At 59.5% G+C, this 16,851-nt stretch overlaps 1 protein-coding gene across 10 annotated transcripts in view; it reads left to right on the top strand.

Moving 5' to 3' along the window:
- Positions 1-16,851, top strand: part of SYNGAP1 (synaptic Ras GTPase activating protein 1) — a 36,237-nt gene that overhangs the window by 4,928 nt on the left and 14,458 nt on the right. For 6 of the 10 annotated variants that reach the window (XR_008435234.1, XM_053967758.1, XM_053967755.1 and 3 more), the window contains exons 4-13: positions 4,611-4,708; positions 7,210-7,331; positions 8,223-8,333; positions 9,259-9,412; positions 9,737-9,835; positions 12,050-12,604; positions 12,986-13,130; positions 14,755-14,899; positions 14,992-15,228; positions 16,050-16,251. Coding sequence is in view for 9 of the 10 variants with exons in the window: in XM_053967758.1 (XP_053823733.1) it covers positions 4,611-4,708; positions 7,210-7,331; positions 8,223-8,333; positions 9,259-9,412; positions 9,737-9,835; positions 12,050-12,604; positions 12,986-13,130; positions 14,755-14,899; positions 14,992-15,228; positions 16,050-16,251 (1,868 nt within the window). In the remaining variant the exon portion in view is untranslated. Of the gene's footprint in view, positions 1-1,064; positions 1,091-1,829; positions 2,045-4,610; positions 4,709-7,209; positions 7,332-8,222; positions 8,334-9,258; positions 9,413-9,736; positions 9,836-12,049; positions 12,605-12,985; positions 13,131-14,754; positions 14,900-14,991; positions 15,229-16,049; positions 16,252-16,851 lie in introns of those variants that run through there. The other 4 variants (XM_053967762.1, XM_053967761.1, XM_053967759.1 and 1 more) reach the window with 2 other exon arrangements.

The raw sequence follows: 16,851 nt of genomic DNA, 5'->3' as shown, positions 1-16,851 counted from the left end.
ATCAGTGCCATTGTCACCACTGTCACCATCCAGTGCCACCGCTGCTGCCATCCTCTGCTGCTGTCACCGCTGCCACCACCCACTGCCACCAGTGCCACCAGTGCCACCAGTGCCACCAGTGCCATTGTCACCGCTGTCACCATCCGCCGCCATAAATGTCACCAGTGCCACCATCACCAGTGTCATCTGTGCTGTCATTGTCACCAGTGCCCCCAGTGCCACCAATGGTGCCACCACTGTCACCCCCAGTGTCCCCACTGCCAACACTGTCCCCAGTGTCACCAGTGCCACCATCCCCAGTGCCACCAGTGTGTCCCAGTGCCACCATCCCCAGTGCCACCATCCCCAGTGTCCCCAGTGCCACTGGTGCCACCATCCCTACTGTCCCTCCTGTCCCCAGTGCCACCATCTCTGGTGTCACCGGTCACCGCCAGTGTGCCCCAGTCTGTCCCAGTGCCACCATCCCCAGAGCCCCCAGTGTCACCAGCATCCCCAGTGCCACCATCCCCAGTGCCACCCGTGCCACCAGTGCCACCATCCCAGTCTGTCCCCAGTGCCACCATCCCCTGTGTGTCCCAGTGCCAACATCCCCAGTGCCACTGGTGCCACCACCCCAGTCTGTCCCAGTGTCCCCAGTGCCACCACCCCAGTCTGTCCCAGTGTCCCCAGTGCCACCATCCAGTCTGTCCCCAGTGCCACCATCCCCAGTGTCACCAGTCCCCCCAGTGTCACCAGTGTCCCCATCCCCAGTGTCACCAGTGTCCCCCGTGCCACCATCCCAGTCTGTCCCAGTGTCCCCAGTGTCCCCTGTCACCTCCCAGTTCCCCCCAGTTGCCCCCAGTTCCCCTCCCCCCCATTTTTTCCCACGGCCCTCTGGCCCCGCCCCTTTCCCACGCCCCCGCCGTGGGCGTGGCCCAACACGGGCGTGGCCTCTCCGTTTCGGGGCGTGGCCTCCTCGTTTCTGGCGTGGCCTCCACGAACGCGGTGGGCGTGGCCAGGGTACGCTGCGGGCGTGTCCCGAGCGCGGTGGGCGTGGTCTGAGCGCGGTGGGCGGGGCCTCCCCAGCGCGGGGCGGCGGCGGCGGCGCCGGGTGAGTGAGGGGGGGGCGAGTGAGAGTGGGGGGGGGGCGAGTGAGAGTGGGGGGGCGAGTGTGCAAAGGGGGGGAGGAGCGAGTGTGTAAAGGGGGGGAGGGGGCCGGGCCGGGCCCCCCGGAGCGCGGGGTGGGGGAGGGGCAGCGGGGGCGGCGCGCGGAGCCGCGAGCGGGGGGAGGGGGGAGGGGAGGGGGAGTGAGTGTGCAAAAAGGGGGGGGGGAGGGGAGAGGGGCAGATGAGTGTGCAAGGGTCGGGGGGGGTTCAGGTGTGCAAGGGGGGGCTCCGGTGAGTGTGCAAGGCCGGGGGGGAGGGAGTCACAGCGAGTGTGCGCCCCCCCCAGGTGTGAGAGTGAGTGTGCCCCCCCAGGTGTGTGTGCGCCCCCCCAGGTGTGCCCGTGGCCCCCCAGGTGTGTCCGTGCCCCCCCCGCAGGTGTGTGAGTGTGCCCCCCCAGGTGTGTGTGCGCCCCCCGCAGGTGTGTCCGTGCCCCCCAGGTGTGCCCGTGGTCCCCCAGGTGTGTCCGTGCCCCCCCCCCAGGTGTGTGAGTGAGTGAGCCCCCCCAGGTGTGTCCGTGCCCCCCAGGTGTGTTTGCCCCCCCAGGTGTGTGTGAGTGAGTGCGCCCCCCCCAGGTGAGCTTGTGCCCCCCCAGGTGTGCCCGTGTCCCCCCCCAGGTGTGAGTGCCCCCCCATTCGCCCCCCCAGGTGTGTCTGACCCCCCAGGTGTGTCCGTGCCCCCCCCCAGGTGTGCCCGTGCCCCCCCCGCCGCCCCCCCCCGATGCCCGCGGGGGTCTCTCCGGCCCCGCCGGGGGGGCTCGGGGGGGCCCCGGGGCGGCTCTAGGACCATGTGGGGCCCCCCCGCCGCGCCCCCCCCCCAAATCCCGGGGTCCCCCTGGACCCTGCGGGGCCCCCCCGGCCCCCCCCGACTCGGCCCCGAGGGCGGCAGCAGCACCGTGGCCGGTAGGGACGGAGTGGGGAGGGGGCTCCAAATTGGGGAGGGGGCTCGGGAATGGGGAGGGGGCTTGGAAATTGGGGAGGGGGCTCCAAATTGGGTTGGGGGCTCTGGAGTGAGGAGGGGGCTCCAAAATTGGGAAGGGGGCCCCAAATTGGGGAGGGGGGGCTTGAGGGGTTCAAGCAGATTTTGGGTGGGGGAAGATTTTTTGGGGGGTTTAGGGGGATTTTGGGCGAGTTTGGGAGATGGGAATTTAAGGGACTCCCAAATTTGGGGGGGGGGCTCGGGGTTTCAGGGGATTTGAGGAGTTTTAGGGGGGCAGAATCAAAGGGAACCCAAAATCTGGGGGACGGAGCTCAAAATTTGAGGAGGGGGCTCTGGGTTAAAGGAGATTTGGGGGAGGGGGAAAATCTGGGGGGGGATTTGCGGATTTTGGGAGGGTGGAATTGAAAAGACCCCCAGATTTTGGGGACGGGGCTGGAAATTTGGGGAGGAGGCTCGGGGGAAAGGAGCGAAAGAGGATTTGGGGCAGGGGGAAGAATTTTGCGGGGAAAAGTCAAAGGGACTCCAAAATTAGAGGGAGGAGGAGCTCGAAATTTGGGAAGGGGCTGGAATTTGGGGAGGGGGCTCGGGATTTCAGGGGATTTGGGGGCGGGGGAAGATTTTGGGGGGTTTTAAGGGGATTTTGGGGGTTTTAGGGGAGTTTTGGAGATGGGAATTGAAAGGACCCCAAAATTTGGGGAGAGGGCTCGGGGTTTCAGGGGATTTGGGGAGGGGGAAGATTTTGGGGGGGTTTGGGGGATTTGGGGGATTTCAGGGGGACAGAATTAAAGGGAGCTCAAAATTTTGGGGAGGGGGCTGGAAATTTGGGGAGGGGGTCGTGGGGAGGAGTTAAAGAGGATTTGGGGGAGGGGGAAGATTTTGGGGGGGTTTAGGGGGGTTTGGGGGAGGAGAATTGAAGGGACCCCAAAATTTGGGGAGGGGGTTCAGGGTTAAAGGGGATTTGGGGAGGGGGAAGATTTTGGGGGGATTTGGGAGGTCAGAATTGAAGGGTCCCCAAAATTTTGGGGAGGGGGCTGAAAATTTGGGAAGTTTTCTTGGGGGGGGGTTAAAGGGATTCTGGGGTGCAGAGTAAAGGGGACCCCAAAATTGGGGGGAGGGTCCCGAAATTTGGGGGGGGTCCCAAACCCCCAAATTTGGGGTGGGGAAGAATTCTGGGGCAATTTTGAGGGGAATTAAAGGGCGGGGGGGACACCAAAATTTGGGGTGCACCGGAAAATTTGGGGGTGGGGGTGGCTAGAGGAGGGGAGCAGAGTGGGGGAAGGGGCTGAGACCCCCCAAAACTTCCCCAAATTTCCCCCAAATTTCCTCTTTTTTCACCCCTTGGCCTGGATTTTGGGGCCCCCAGAGGATTTTTGGGGTGGGATTTTGGGGTTCTCACGGGTCAGGAGTGGAATTTTGGGGACCCCCCCATTATCTTCATTTTTTGGGGTCCCCTGACCCCCGTGACCCCCTAAAACCCCCCCAAAGTGCCCCCAAAATCCTCTCAGACCCCCAAATCCCCCCTTCCATCACCCCACAGAGCAGATTTTGGGACCCCCACAGGGGTTGGGGTGGGATTTTGGGGTCCCCCGGGTTTTGGAGTGGGATTTGGGGTCCCTCCAGATCTTGGGATCGCCCCCAGTTGGGGGGCAGGACCTGGAGTACCCCCACATTTTGGGGTGGGATTTTGGGGTCCCCTCAGGTTTTGGGGTCCCCCCGGGTTTTGGGGTTGAACCCGGGTTCCCTCCAAATTTTGGGGTGGGATTTGAGGTCCCCCCATATCTTGGGGTGGGATTTGGGGTCTCCCCAGGTTTTGAGGTAGTATTTTGGGGTCCCCTGGGTTTTGGGGTGGGATCTGGTGTCTCCCCAGGTTTTGGGTTCCCCCGGGTTTTGGGGTGGGATTTGGGTCCCCCCACATTTTGGGGTGGGATTTGGGGTCCCCTCAGGGTTTTGGGGCTGGACCTGGATTCCCCCCACATTTTGGGGTGGGATTTGGGGTCCCCTGGCTTTTGGGGTGGGATTTAGGGTCTCCCCAGGTTTTGAAGTGGGATTTCAGTTCCTCCCAGGTTTTGGGGTGGGTTTTGGGTTCCCCTCAGGTTTTGGGGTAGGATTTGGGGTCCCCCCGGGTTTTGGGGTGGAGTTTGAGTTCCCCTGGGTTTTGGGGTGGGGTTTGAGGGGTCTCCCCAAGTTTTGGGGTGGGGTTTTGGGTTCCTGCCGTGTTTTGGGGTGGAATTTGGGGTCCCCTCGAGTTTTGGGGTTGGACCTGGATTCCCCCCATGTTTTAGGGTGGGATTTTGGTTCCCCCCAGGTTTTGGGGTGGGATTTGGGGTCCACTCGGGTTTTGGGTTCCCCCCAGGTTTTGGGGTGGGATTTGGGGTCCACTCAGGTTTTGGGTCCTCCCAGGTTTTGGGATGGGATTTGGTTCTCCCCAGGTTTTGAAGTGGGATTTGGGTTCCCCCCGGGTTTTGGGGTGGGTTTTTGGTTCCCCCCGGGTTTTGGGGTGCCCTGACCCCCATCCCCTGCCATTCCCAGATTACCACGGCGGCCGCTCCCGCAGGAAGAGCGTTCCCGGGGGGAAGCAGTTCAGCATCAACATGGACGCGCCGCCCGCGCCCCCCTTCCGGCCCTCGGTGAGCGCCCGTCGCCATGGCAACCGCGGCCTGCCCGGCGCCGTGCTTACCGTGGACCCGCATCAGCCGTTGCTGTGGTTACTGTGGTCACCCATCCTCCGTTGCCATGGTTACCGTGATTCTCCTATCATCTGTTGATATCATTATTGTGGTCACCCATCAGCCGTTGCCATGGTTACCGTGGCCCCTCTGTTGCCATGGTTACCATTGTCATCTATCATCTGTTGCCATGGCTACAGTGGTCCCAATGTGCCCGTTGCCATGTAACCATGGCCCCTCCCATCAGCCGTTGCCATGGGTACCATGGTCCTCACCATCTGTTGCTATGGTTACCATTGTCATCCATTTCCATGGTTACCCTTGTCACCCATCGCCAGTTGCCATGTTTACCATGTTTTTTTTTCCTCTCCCCTACCCTGTTGTCTTCGTTATTTGGGGTCCCAGGACACCCGTTGCCATGGTTACCCCATCATACACCATGGTCCTCCAGCCCACACCTGTTGCCATGGTTACCATGATTCCCACCCTCCCATTGCCATGGTTACCATTGTTTCCTATTGCCATGGTTACCGTGGTCCCCCCCCATCCATTACTGTGGTTACCATGGTCCCCACATGCCCATTGCCATGGTTACCGTTGTCACCCATCAGCCATTGCCATGGTTCCCATCATCTGTTGCCATGGTTACCTTTGTAATCCATTTCCATGGTTACCATGGTCCCCACCCCCGTTTCCATGGTTACCATTGTCACCCATCCCCCATTGCCATGGTAACCATGCTACTTCCACCCCCCCGTTGTCTAGGTTATTTGGGGTATCCGTTGCCATGGTTACAATGTTCCCTGTCACCCGTTGCCATGGTTGCCCTGGTCCCTGTTTTCACCTTGCCATGGCTACCCCATCACAAGCCCGTTGCCATGGTTACTGTAGTACCCCCCCCACCCCTGTTGCCCATGGTTACCATTGTCCCCTATCGACCGTTACCATGGTTACCGTGGCCACTATTTCCACACTGCCACGGTTACCGTGGTCCTAATGCACCCATTGCCATGGTCACCGCATCACACACCCGTTGCCATGGTAACTGTGGTCCCCACACAACCGTTGCCATGGTTACTGCGGTTCCCCATCGCTCCTTGCCGTGTTACTGTGGTCCCCAGACAGCCGTTGCCATGGTTACCGTGGTCCGTAGCTTCCGTATTGCCGTGGTTGCTGTGGTCCTGCCTGTTGCCATGGTTACCGCAGTTGTGCCTGTTGCCATGGTTACTGCGACCCAGCACATCCTCGTTGCCATGGTTACCATGGTTCCTGCGGTCCCCACACTCCCGTTGCTATGGCGACTCCTACTCCACCTGTCATCATGGCAACCATGGCCCTGTGGTACCTGTTGCCATAGTAACCAGGTGATCTGGGTCCTACCTCATCTATTTCCATGGCAACCACGGTCCTGTGCTGCCTGTTGCCATGGTAACCGGGTAACCACCCCCTCCCCCGGGTCCCAAGTGACCTGTTGCCATGGTAACCACGGCGCTGCTCTGCCCACGGTTATGGCCCATGGCCCGTTGCCATGGCAACTGCCGCCTGTCGCCACGGAAACCGTGACCCAATGACTCCCATGGTGACCCCTCAGTGAACCCCCCCAGACCCCGGTGACCTCCTGGTGACCCCTGACCCCTCAGTGACCCCTTGACCCCAATGACCCTGTGACCCCAATGACCACCCCTGACCCCAATGTCTGCTGACCCCAAATGACCCCTGGGTGACCTCTGGGTGACCCCTGGGTGACCCCTGGACCTCCCAGACCCTAAGGACCCCCATGACCCTTCAGTGACCTCTGACCCCCCTGACCCCAGTGACCCCAATGTCCCCTGACCCCCGGTGACCCCTGACCCCTGGGTGATCCCCGGGTGACCCCTGAGTGACCCCTGACCCCTGTGTGACCCCCGGGTGGCCCCCTAACCCCTGGGTGACCCCCAGTGACCCCTGAGTGACCCCTGACCCCTGGGTGATCCCTGGGTGCCCCCTGTCCCTAGCAAGGCTTCCTGAGCCACTGCTTCAAGTGACCCCCTGACCCCTGGGTGACCCCTGACCCGTGGCTGACCACTGGGTGCCCTGGCTGACCCTGGTGACCCCTGGGTGACCCTAGTGACCCCATGACCCCCAGTGACCCCTGGGTGACCTTGGCTGACCGCTGGGTGACCGCTGGGTGCCCTGGCTGACCCTGGTGACCCCTGGGTGACCGCTGACCCCCGTGTGACCCCTGACCCCGTGTACCCCTGTCCCCAGCAAGGCTTCCTGAGCCCCCACCTCAAGTGACCCCCTGACCCCTGGTGACCACTGGGTGACCCCTGGTGACCCCTGGTGACCGCTGGGTGACCCCATGTGCCCCTGTCCCCAGCAAGGCTTCCTGAGCCCCCACCTCAAGTGACCCCCTGACCCCTGGGTGACCGCTGGGTGACCCCTGGTGACCGCTGGGTGACCCCGTGTGCCCCTGTCCCCAGCAAGGCTTCCTGAGCCGCCGCCTCAAGAGCTCCATCAAGCGCACCAAGAGCCAGCCCAAGCTGGACCGGACCAGCAGCTTCCGGCAGATCCTGCCGCGCTTCCGCAGCGCCGACCACGACAGGTAACTCACCTGGGGCACGCCTCATACACCTGAGATACGCCTGGGGGCACCTGGGACACACCTGGGACACACCTGAGATGCACCTGGGTACAGCTGGGATACACCAGATATGCACCTCATACACCTGGGGCATTTGGGATACACCTGAGGTACACCTGGGCGAACCTGACATACACCTGGGGGCACCTGGGAACACCTGAGATACACCTGGGGTACACCTGGGACACACCTCATACACCTGAGATACACATGGGCTCACCTGAGATACACCTAGGGGCACCTGGGACACACCTGAGATACACCTGGGACACACCTCATACACCTGGGACACACCTGGGGCATTGGGGATACAGGTGGGACACACCTGGGACACACCTCACACACCTGGGGCAGCTTCCGGCAGATCCTGCCGCGCTTCCACAGCGCTGACCGCAACAGGTAACTCACCTGGGGCACCTGGGGGTACCTGGGACACTGGGAGGATACACCTGGGTACAGCTGGGCACACCTGAGATACACCTGGGATGCACCTGGGGCATTGGGGATACGCCTGAGATACACCTCATACACCTGGGTACAGCTGGGGCACACCTGGGACACACCTGGGGACACCTGGGGACACTTGGAGTGTATCTGGATACATCTAGGGATGCCCAGAGACACACCTGGGGGCACACCTGGGCATGCCTGGGGACACCACAGGGACTCCTGGAGGCACACCTGGGCATGCCTGGGGACACCTGGATACACCTGGGGACACACCTGAGGGGGTTTGGGGGCACCTGGGGACACACCTGGGACACTTGGGTCACCTGGACACACCTGGGGACACACCTGAGGGAGTTTGGGGGCACCTGGGGACACCTGGCAACACACCTGGGACACACCTAGGAGACCTGGACACACCTGGGGACATCAGGGCACACCTGGGGACACCACGGGGGCATTTGGGGACATGTGGGGGCACTGGACCAGCAGCTCCCACAGCGCCGAGCGTGACAGGTACCGGCAACACCTGGGGACACACCTGGGCACACCTGGAGGCCTTTGGGGTCCCACCGGGGTGGGAGCCCTGAGTTCCACCAGGAACTCCCAAAATCATCCCAAAGTCCCCCAAATATCCCCCCAAAATCCCCGAAAATCCCCCCAAAATCCCCTGGAAATCCCCTAAAAATCCCCTAAAAATCCCCTCCAAAATCCCCTCAAATCTCCCCAGATCCTCTCAAATCATCCAAAATCCCCCCAAAATGAAAAAAATCCCCTGAAAATCCCCCCAAAATCCCCTCAAATCCCCCCAAAATAAAAAAAAAATCCGCCAAAATTCCCCAAAACTCCCTTCAAAATCCCCTAAAATCCCCCCAAAATCTCCCCAAAATTTCCTCACGTCCCCCCTAAATTCCCTCAAATCCCCCCAAAATACCTTCAAATTTCCCCCAAATCCGCCCCCAGTTCTCCTCAAATCCCCTGAAATTCCCAGAATCCTCCCAGCACGCGGCTGATACAGAGCTTTAAGGAATTGCACTCGCACAAACCTCCCCAAATCCCCCCAAAATCCCCCCAAATTCCTGAAATTCCCCAAATCCTCCCCCTGGGCGCAGCTGATGCAGAGCTTTAAGGAGTCACACTCCACAAACCTCCCCAAACCCCATTCCAAGTCCCCAAATCCCCCCAAATTCCCTCAAATCGCCCCCAAATCCACCCTGAATTCCCGAAATTCCCGGAATCCCCCCCAGGGCGCAGCTGATGCTGAGCTTTAAGGAGTGCCACTCTCACAAACCTCCCCAAATCCCCCCAAAATCCCCCCAAATATCCCCCAAATCCTCCCAAAATCCCCCACAAATTGCCCCCAAATCCCCTCAAATCCCCCCAAATCGCCCACAAATCCTCCCAAATCCCCCCGAATTCCCGAAACTCCGGAATCCCCCAGGGCGCGGCTGATGCAGAGCTTTAAGGAGTCGCACTCGCACGAGTCGCTGCTGAGCCCCTCGAGCGCGGCCGAGGCGCTGGAGCTGAATCTGGACGAGGATTCCATCATCAAGGCCGTGCACAGCAGCATCCTGGGCCAGGAGTTCTGCTTTGAGGTGGGCATTCTGGAGATTTCCACGCATTCCGGAGCTTTCCGGGGATTCTGGAGCTTTCTGCGGTTTCCGGAGGTTTCCAGGGTTTCCGGAATTGTCCACGGATTTGGGAGCTTTCCAGGAATTCTGGAACTTTCAGCATATTCCAAAACTTTCTGGGGATTCCGGAGCTTTCCAGGAATCCCAGAGCTTTCCGGGGATTCCAGAGCTTTCCAGGGATTTTGGAGCTTTCGAGGGATTCCGGAGCTTTCCGGGGATTCCGGAGCTTTCCGGGGATTCGGGGCTCCCCCGGGGCGTGGCTCACCTGGGCGGGGGCGGTGCCCGCAGGTGACGACGGCGTCGGGCACCAAATGTTTCGCCTGTCGGTCGGCGGCCGAGAGGGACAAATGGATCGAGAACCTGCAGCGCGCCGTGAAGCCCAACAAGGTGGGGGATGGGAGTGGGGGAGGGGCTACTGGGAGTGGGGGTGGGGCTACTGGGAATGTGGGAGGGGCTACTGGGAGTGGGGGTGGGGCTACTGGGAATGGGGGAGGGGCTACTGGGGTGGGGGTGGGGCTACTGGTGGGGATGGAGGTGGACGGGGTGTTTGATGGGCAACTTGTGTTCAGTGTTCGATGGTCAACTGGTCACAGGGGTGGGCAACTGGTAACGGGGATGGGCAACTGGTCATAGGGGTGGGCAACTGGTCATGGGGGTGGGCAACTGGTAACGGGGATGGGCAACTGGTCACGGGGATGGGCAAATGGTCATGGGGATGGGCAAATGGTCATGGGGGTGGGCAACTGGTAACGGGGATGGGCAACTGGTAACGGGGATGGGCAACTGGTCATGGGGATGGGCAAATGGTCATGGGGGTGGGCAACTGGTAACGGGGATGGGCAACTGGTAACGGGGATGGGCAACTGGTCATGGGGATGGGCAAATGGTCATGGGGGTAGGCAGCTGGTGGGGATGGGGGATCGTTAACTGGTGTTTGATGGTCAGCTGGTGTTCAATGGTCACCTGGTTATGGGGATGGGCAATGGGTCACGGGGATGGTCAGCTGGTGATGGTGAGCTGGTCATGAGGGGGTGAACTGGTCATCAGGATGGTGAAGTGGTGGGAATGGAAATGGTCAACTGGTGTCGATGATTAACTGGTCATGGGAATGGTCAACTGGTGGGTTTGATCATGGTGTTGATGGTCAGCTGATCTTTGATGGTCAGCTGGTGGGGATGGTCAGATGGTGATGGGGATGGTCATGGTGTCAATGGTCAACAGGTGATGGAAGTGGACAACTGATATTGATGGTCAAGTAGTGATGGTCAGCTGGTGTTGATGGTCAGCTGGTGCCAATGGTTAACTGGTGTTTGATGGTAAACTGGTGGTATTGGTGGTTGACTAGTAATGGAGGTGGTCAACTGCTACTGATGGTCAACTGCTGTTTGATGGTCAGCTGGCATCAATGGTCAGCTGGTGGTGGAGGTGGTTACGGTATTTGTGGTCAAGTGTGTTGATGGTCAGATGGTGTTGATGGTTAACTGGTGGGGATGAAGATGGTCACCTATTGTTTATGTCAGCTGGGATAAGGATGGTCAAGCAGTGGTGATGGGCCCGGTCAACTACTGTTGACGGTCACCTGTGCTTGATGGTCAGCTGGTGGGCATGAGCCTGGTCAGTGGGTGTTGATGGTCATCTGGGTGATCAGTTGGAGGGGATGTTGATGGTCAGCTGATATTGATGGTCAATTGGTGATGGGGGTGGTCATGATGTTGATGGTCATCTGGTGTCAGTGGTCAGCTGGTGTCAGTGGTCAGCTGGTGTTGATGTCAGCTGGGCTAAGGATGCCCAAGCCACGGCAATGAGCCTGGTCAACTGGTGTTGATGGTCAGCTGGTATTGAGGGTGTTCATGAGGTTGATGGTCAGCTGGTGGGGGTGAAGATGGTTGAGCAATGGCGATGAGTGTGGTCAGCTGGTATCAATGGTCAACTGGTGTTAACGATCAACTGGTGAGTAGAGGGATGGTCACCCAGTGTTGATGGTCAGCTGGTGTGGATGGTCAGTGGGTGCTGATGGTCAGATGGTGTTGGTGGCCAGCTGGTGTTAATGATCACCTGGTGTCAGTGGGGATGGTCACCTGGTGTTGAGGGTCACCTGGTGTTAATGGTCACCTGCTGCTGAGGGTCACCTGGTGGCAGTGGGGATAGTCACCTAGCATTGAGGGTCACCTGGTTTTAATGATCACCTGGTGGCATTGGGGATGGTCACCTGGTGTTAATGGTCACCTGGTGTTAATGATCACCTGGTGTCAGTGAGGATGATCACCTGGTGTTGAGGGTCACCTGGTGTTAATGATCACCTGGTGGCAGTGGGGATGGTCACCTGGTGTTAATGGTCACCTGGTGTTGAGGGTCACGTGGTGGCAGTGGGGATGGTTACCTGGTGTTAATGGTCACCTGGTGTTGAGGGTCACCTGGTGTTAATGGTCACCTGGTGTTAATGGTCACCTGCTGCTGAGGGTCACCTGGTGGCAGTGGGGATGGTCACCTGGTGTTGATGCCAACTGGGCTAAGGACGGCCCAGACGCGGTTCCGAGCTGCTCCGTGGGCGTTGCCACTCCCCCAGTGCCCTGACCACAAGACCCCCGCCCCGCCCTGCAGGACAACAGCCGGCGCGTGGACAACGTGCTGAAGCTGTGGGTGATCGAGGCGCGCGACCTGCCGCCCAAGAAGCGCTACTACTGCGAGCTGTGCCTGGACGACATGCTGTACGCGCGCACCACCAGCAAGGCCCGCACCGACAACGTCTTCTGGGGCGAGCACTTCGAGTTCAACAACCTGCCGGCCGTGCGCACCATCCGCCTGCACCTCTACAAGGACACCGACAAGAAGAGGAAGAAGGACAAGAGCAACTACGTGGGCATGGTGAGCATCCCCATCGCCAGCGTCACCGGGCGGCACTTCGCCGAGCAGTGGTACCCCCTGAGCCAGCCCAGCGGCAGCAAGAGCAAGGCCGGGTGCCCGGCGCTGCGGGTCAAGAGCCGCTTCCAGACCATGAGCATCCTGCCCATGGAGCTCTACAAGGAGTTCGCCGAGTATGTCACCAACAACTACCGCATGCTCTGCGCCGTGCTGGAGCCGGTGCTGAGCGTCAAGAGCAAGGAGGAGGTGGCCTGCGCGCTGGTGCACATCCTGCAGAGCACCGGCAAGGCCAAGGTGGGACCTGCGGGGTGGAACGGTGGGATTTTGGGAGGTTGGGGTGGTGGGATGGATGAATGGAGGGATGGATGATGGATGGATAATGGATGGATGGATGGATGATGGATGGATGGATCATGGATGATGGATGATGGATGGATGGATGGATGATGGATGGATGGATGGATGATGGATGATGGATGGATGGATGGATGATGGATGGATGGATGGATGGATGGATGGATGATGGATGGATGGATGGATGGATGGGTGGATGGATGATGGATGGATGGATGGATGGATGGATGAAGAATGGAGATGGATAAAGATAGATGGATGGATGATGGAGATGGGACAGAAGGACATGTGGCACTCGGCCACGCTGACGGTCACGGGCAGGACTTCCTGTCGGACATGGCCATGACGGAGGTGGATCGTTTCATGGACCGGGAGCACCTGATCTTCCGGGAGAACACCTTGGCCACCAAAGCCATCGAGGAGTACCTGAAGCTCATCGGCCAGAAATACCTCAAGGACGCCATTGGTGAGCTCCAGCTGCACCTGGGGGTGCCGGTGGGGGCCTGGTCTCATTGGTATGGGTGTGGTGGGTTGGGTGGTCCCACTCATAGCCATGAGATGATTGGGTGTTTCCTTCTCATGGCCACGTGATCATTGGGTGGTCCCCACTTATGGCCATGACATGGTTGGGTGGCTCCTCTTTGTGGTCATGAGATCCTTGAGTGGTCCCCACTCATTTCTATGATGCCATTGGATGGTGCCCACTCACAGCCAAGTTCCATCACCACCATCATGAGATCATTGGGTGGTCCTCACTCATGGCCAGTTTCCATCACCACCATCATGAAATCGTCGGATTGTCGGTTCTCGTGGCCATCATGTGGTTGGGTGGTCCCTACTCGTGACCATGACATTGTTTAGGGTCCCACACATGACCAGATTCCATCACCACCATCATGAGATGGTTGGGTGGCCCCTTCTCACATCCATGAGATATTTGGGTGGCCTCTACCATGGCCATGACATGGTTGGGCAGGCCTTTGTTGTGGACATGAGATGGTTGGGAGGTCCCTGCTCACAGCCAGGTTCCATCACCACCATCATGAGGTCATTGGGTGGTCCCACAGGTGGTCATGAGATGGTTGGGTGGCCCCTTGTTTTGGTCATGAGATGTTTGGGAGGTCCCTCCTCGCAGCCTGGTTCTATCACCGTCATCATGAGATTGTCAGGTTGTCCCTTTTCATGGCCATGAGATCGTCAGGTTGTCCCTTCTCATGGCCATGAGATCATTGGGTGGTCTCTTCATGGCCACATCCACAATCAGATGGTTCTGGGATGATTGGGTGGTCCCTACTCACAATCAAGTTCCATCAATGAGATGGTTGGTTGGTCTCTTCTTGTAGCCATAAGACATTTGCGTGGTCCCTGCTCATGGTCCTGACATAGTTGGGTGGCCCCTCATTGTGGACATGAGGGGTTGGGTCATCCCCACTCATAGCCAGGTTCCATCACCACCATTGTGAGATTGTTGGGTCGTTCCTTCTTATGGCCATGAGATCATTGGGTGTTTCCAGGTTCCATTTCCGTTATCATCATCAGATCTTGGGTGGTCCCCACTCATGGTCAGGTTCTATCACCACCATCATGAAATCACTGGGTGGTCACTTTTCATGGCCATGACAGGGTTGGGTCCCTTCTTGTGGTCATGACATTGTTGGGTGGTCCCCGCTGATGACCAGGTTCCATCACCACCATCATGAGATCGTTGTGGCCATGAAATCATTGGGTGGTCCCTTCTTGTGACCATGAGATCATTGGGTAGTCAGTTCTCATGGCCATGACACAGTTGGGTGGCCCCTGTCATGGCCATTAGATCATTGGATTGTCCCCACTCATGGCCAGGTTCCATCACTGCCATCATGAGATTTTTGGGTGGTCCCTTCTCACATCCATGACACGCTTGGGTGGTCCCCACTCATGGCCATGAGGTCATTGGATGGTCCTTACTCATGGTCAAGTTCCATCACCACCATCATGAGATCTTTGGGTGGTTCTTTCTCACATCCATGACACGGCCGGGTCCCTTCTCCCCTGCCCCTCGGTGTCCCCGTGGGTGTCCCCGCGTCACCCGTGCCCACGCCGTGCCGCAGGCGAGTTCATCCGGGCGCTCTATGAGTCGGAGGAGAACTGCGAGGTGGACCCCATGAAGTGCTCGGCCTCCACCCTGGCCGACCACCAGGCCAACCTGCGCATGTGCTGCGAGCTGGCGCTCTGCAAGGTGGTCAACTCCCACTGGTGAGTGCAGGGACGCGGCGGGATGGCCCGGAAGGTCCCTCGGGTCCGTGTCCCACCGTGTCCCACCGTGTCCCGCCATGTCCTGCCGGCAGCGTGTTCCCGCGGGAGCTGAAGGAGGTGTTCGCCTCGTGGCGGCTGCGCTGCGCCGAGCGCGGGCGCGAGGACATCGCCGACCGCCTGATCAGCGCCTCGCTCTTCCTGCGCTTCCTGTGCCCCGCCGTGATGTCCCCCAGCCTCTTCGGACTCATGCAGGAGTACCCCGACGAGCAGACGGCGCGGACGCTGACCCTCATCGCCAAGGTCATCCAGAACTTGGCCAACTTCACCAAGTGAGGGCAGCAACGGCGGGAGGGACAGGGGAGGGGTCTGGGGGTGGGGTCAGGGAAGGGTGGGAGGGGTGGAGATGGATGATGGATGGATGGATGGATGGATGATGGATGGATGGATGGATGGATGATGGATGGATGATGGATGGATGGATGGATGGATGGATGGATGGATGGATGGATGGATGGATGATGGATGATTGATGGATGGATGATGGATGATGGATGGATGGATGAGGGATGGATGAGGGATGGATGGATGGATGATGGATGGATGGATGATGGATGGATGGATCATGGATGGATGGATGGATGGATGGATGATGGATGGATGGATGGATGGATGGATGATGGATGGATGGACGGATGGATGGATGGATGGATGGATGATGGATGGATGATGGATGGATGGACGGATGGATGATGGATGATGGATGGATGGATGGATGGATGGATGGATGGATGGATGGATGACGGATGATGATGATGGATGGATGATGGATGGATGGATGGATGGATGATGGATGATGGATGGATGGGTGGATGTCTATTGGATGCTGACAATGGATGAAGGATGATGATGGATGACAAATAGCAGTGGATGATGATGGATGATGGGTGACAATGGATGACAACAGATGATGATGGATGATGGACAACCCCCTCCCACCCTTCCCTACCCCTCACCTGCCACCTGCCACCCCCACCTTCACACTGGAGATGCCCCTCACCTGCTGGGGCCCACCTGCTGGCCCTGCCCTCACCTGCTGGGGGTGTCCCCGCCCACCTGGCGGCCCTGCACTCACCTGGCACACCTGTGGCAGGTTCGGGAGCAAGGAGGAGTACATGGCGTTCATGAACGAGTTCCTGGAGCTGGAGTGGGCCAGCATGCAGCAGTTCCTGTACGAGATCTCCAACCTGGACACGCTGACCAACAGCACCAGCTTCGAGGGCTACATCGACCTGGGCCGCGAGCTGTCCACGCTGCACGCGCTGCTCTGGGAGGTCATGAGCCAGCTCAGCAAGGTACCGCACCTGGGCACCTCTCACCTGTGCAGGCACAGCCTCACCTGTGCACCCACAGCCTCACCTCTGTGGCCTCAGTCTCACGAGTGCAGCCACACCCTCACCTGTGCAGCCACACCCTCACCTGGGGGCTGGTCATGGGCAGGATGACCCCCCCCAGCCTCCGCAGGTGTCCCCCCACCAGTGTCCCACCACGGGAGCTTCCTGGGGTCCCCCCAGGTGAGGTCCTAGGGGTCCCACCTGCCCAGGTGAGCTCCCCAGGTGTGCCAGGTGTGCCCAGGTGTGCGGAGTGCCCCCCGCAGGAGGCGCTGCTGAAGCTGGGCCCTGTCACCCCTAGATGAGGTCCCAGGTGCTCCCAGGTGCATTCAGGTGTTCCCAGGTGCTCTCAGGTGCTCTCAGCTGTTCCCAGGTGTGCCCAGGTATTCCCAGGTGTTCCCAGGTGTGCCCAAGTGTGCCCAGGTGCACCCAGGTGCACTCAGGTGCACTCACCTGTCACCACAGAAGGCGCTGCTGAAGCTGGGCCCCATCGCAGTCATTGTGAGGCCAATGGGGTTTCCCTAGATGAGGTCCCAAGTGCGCTCAGGTGCTCCCAAGTGCACT

Source organism: Vidua chalybeata, chromosome 31 (genome assembly GCF_026979565.1).
Source record: "Vidua chalybeata isolate OUT-0048 chromosome 31, bVidCha1 merged haplotype, whole genome shotgun sequence".
Taxonomy (NCBI): Eukaryota; Metazoa; Chordata; class Aves; order Passeriformes; family Viduidae; genus Vidua; species Vidua chalybeata.
Note: the sequence above shows the minus strand (reverse complement) of the source record. Positions and strands in the feature narration are given on the sequence as shown.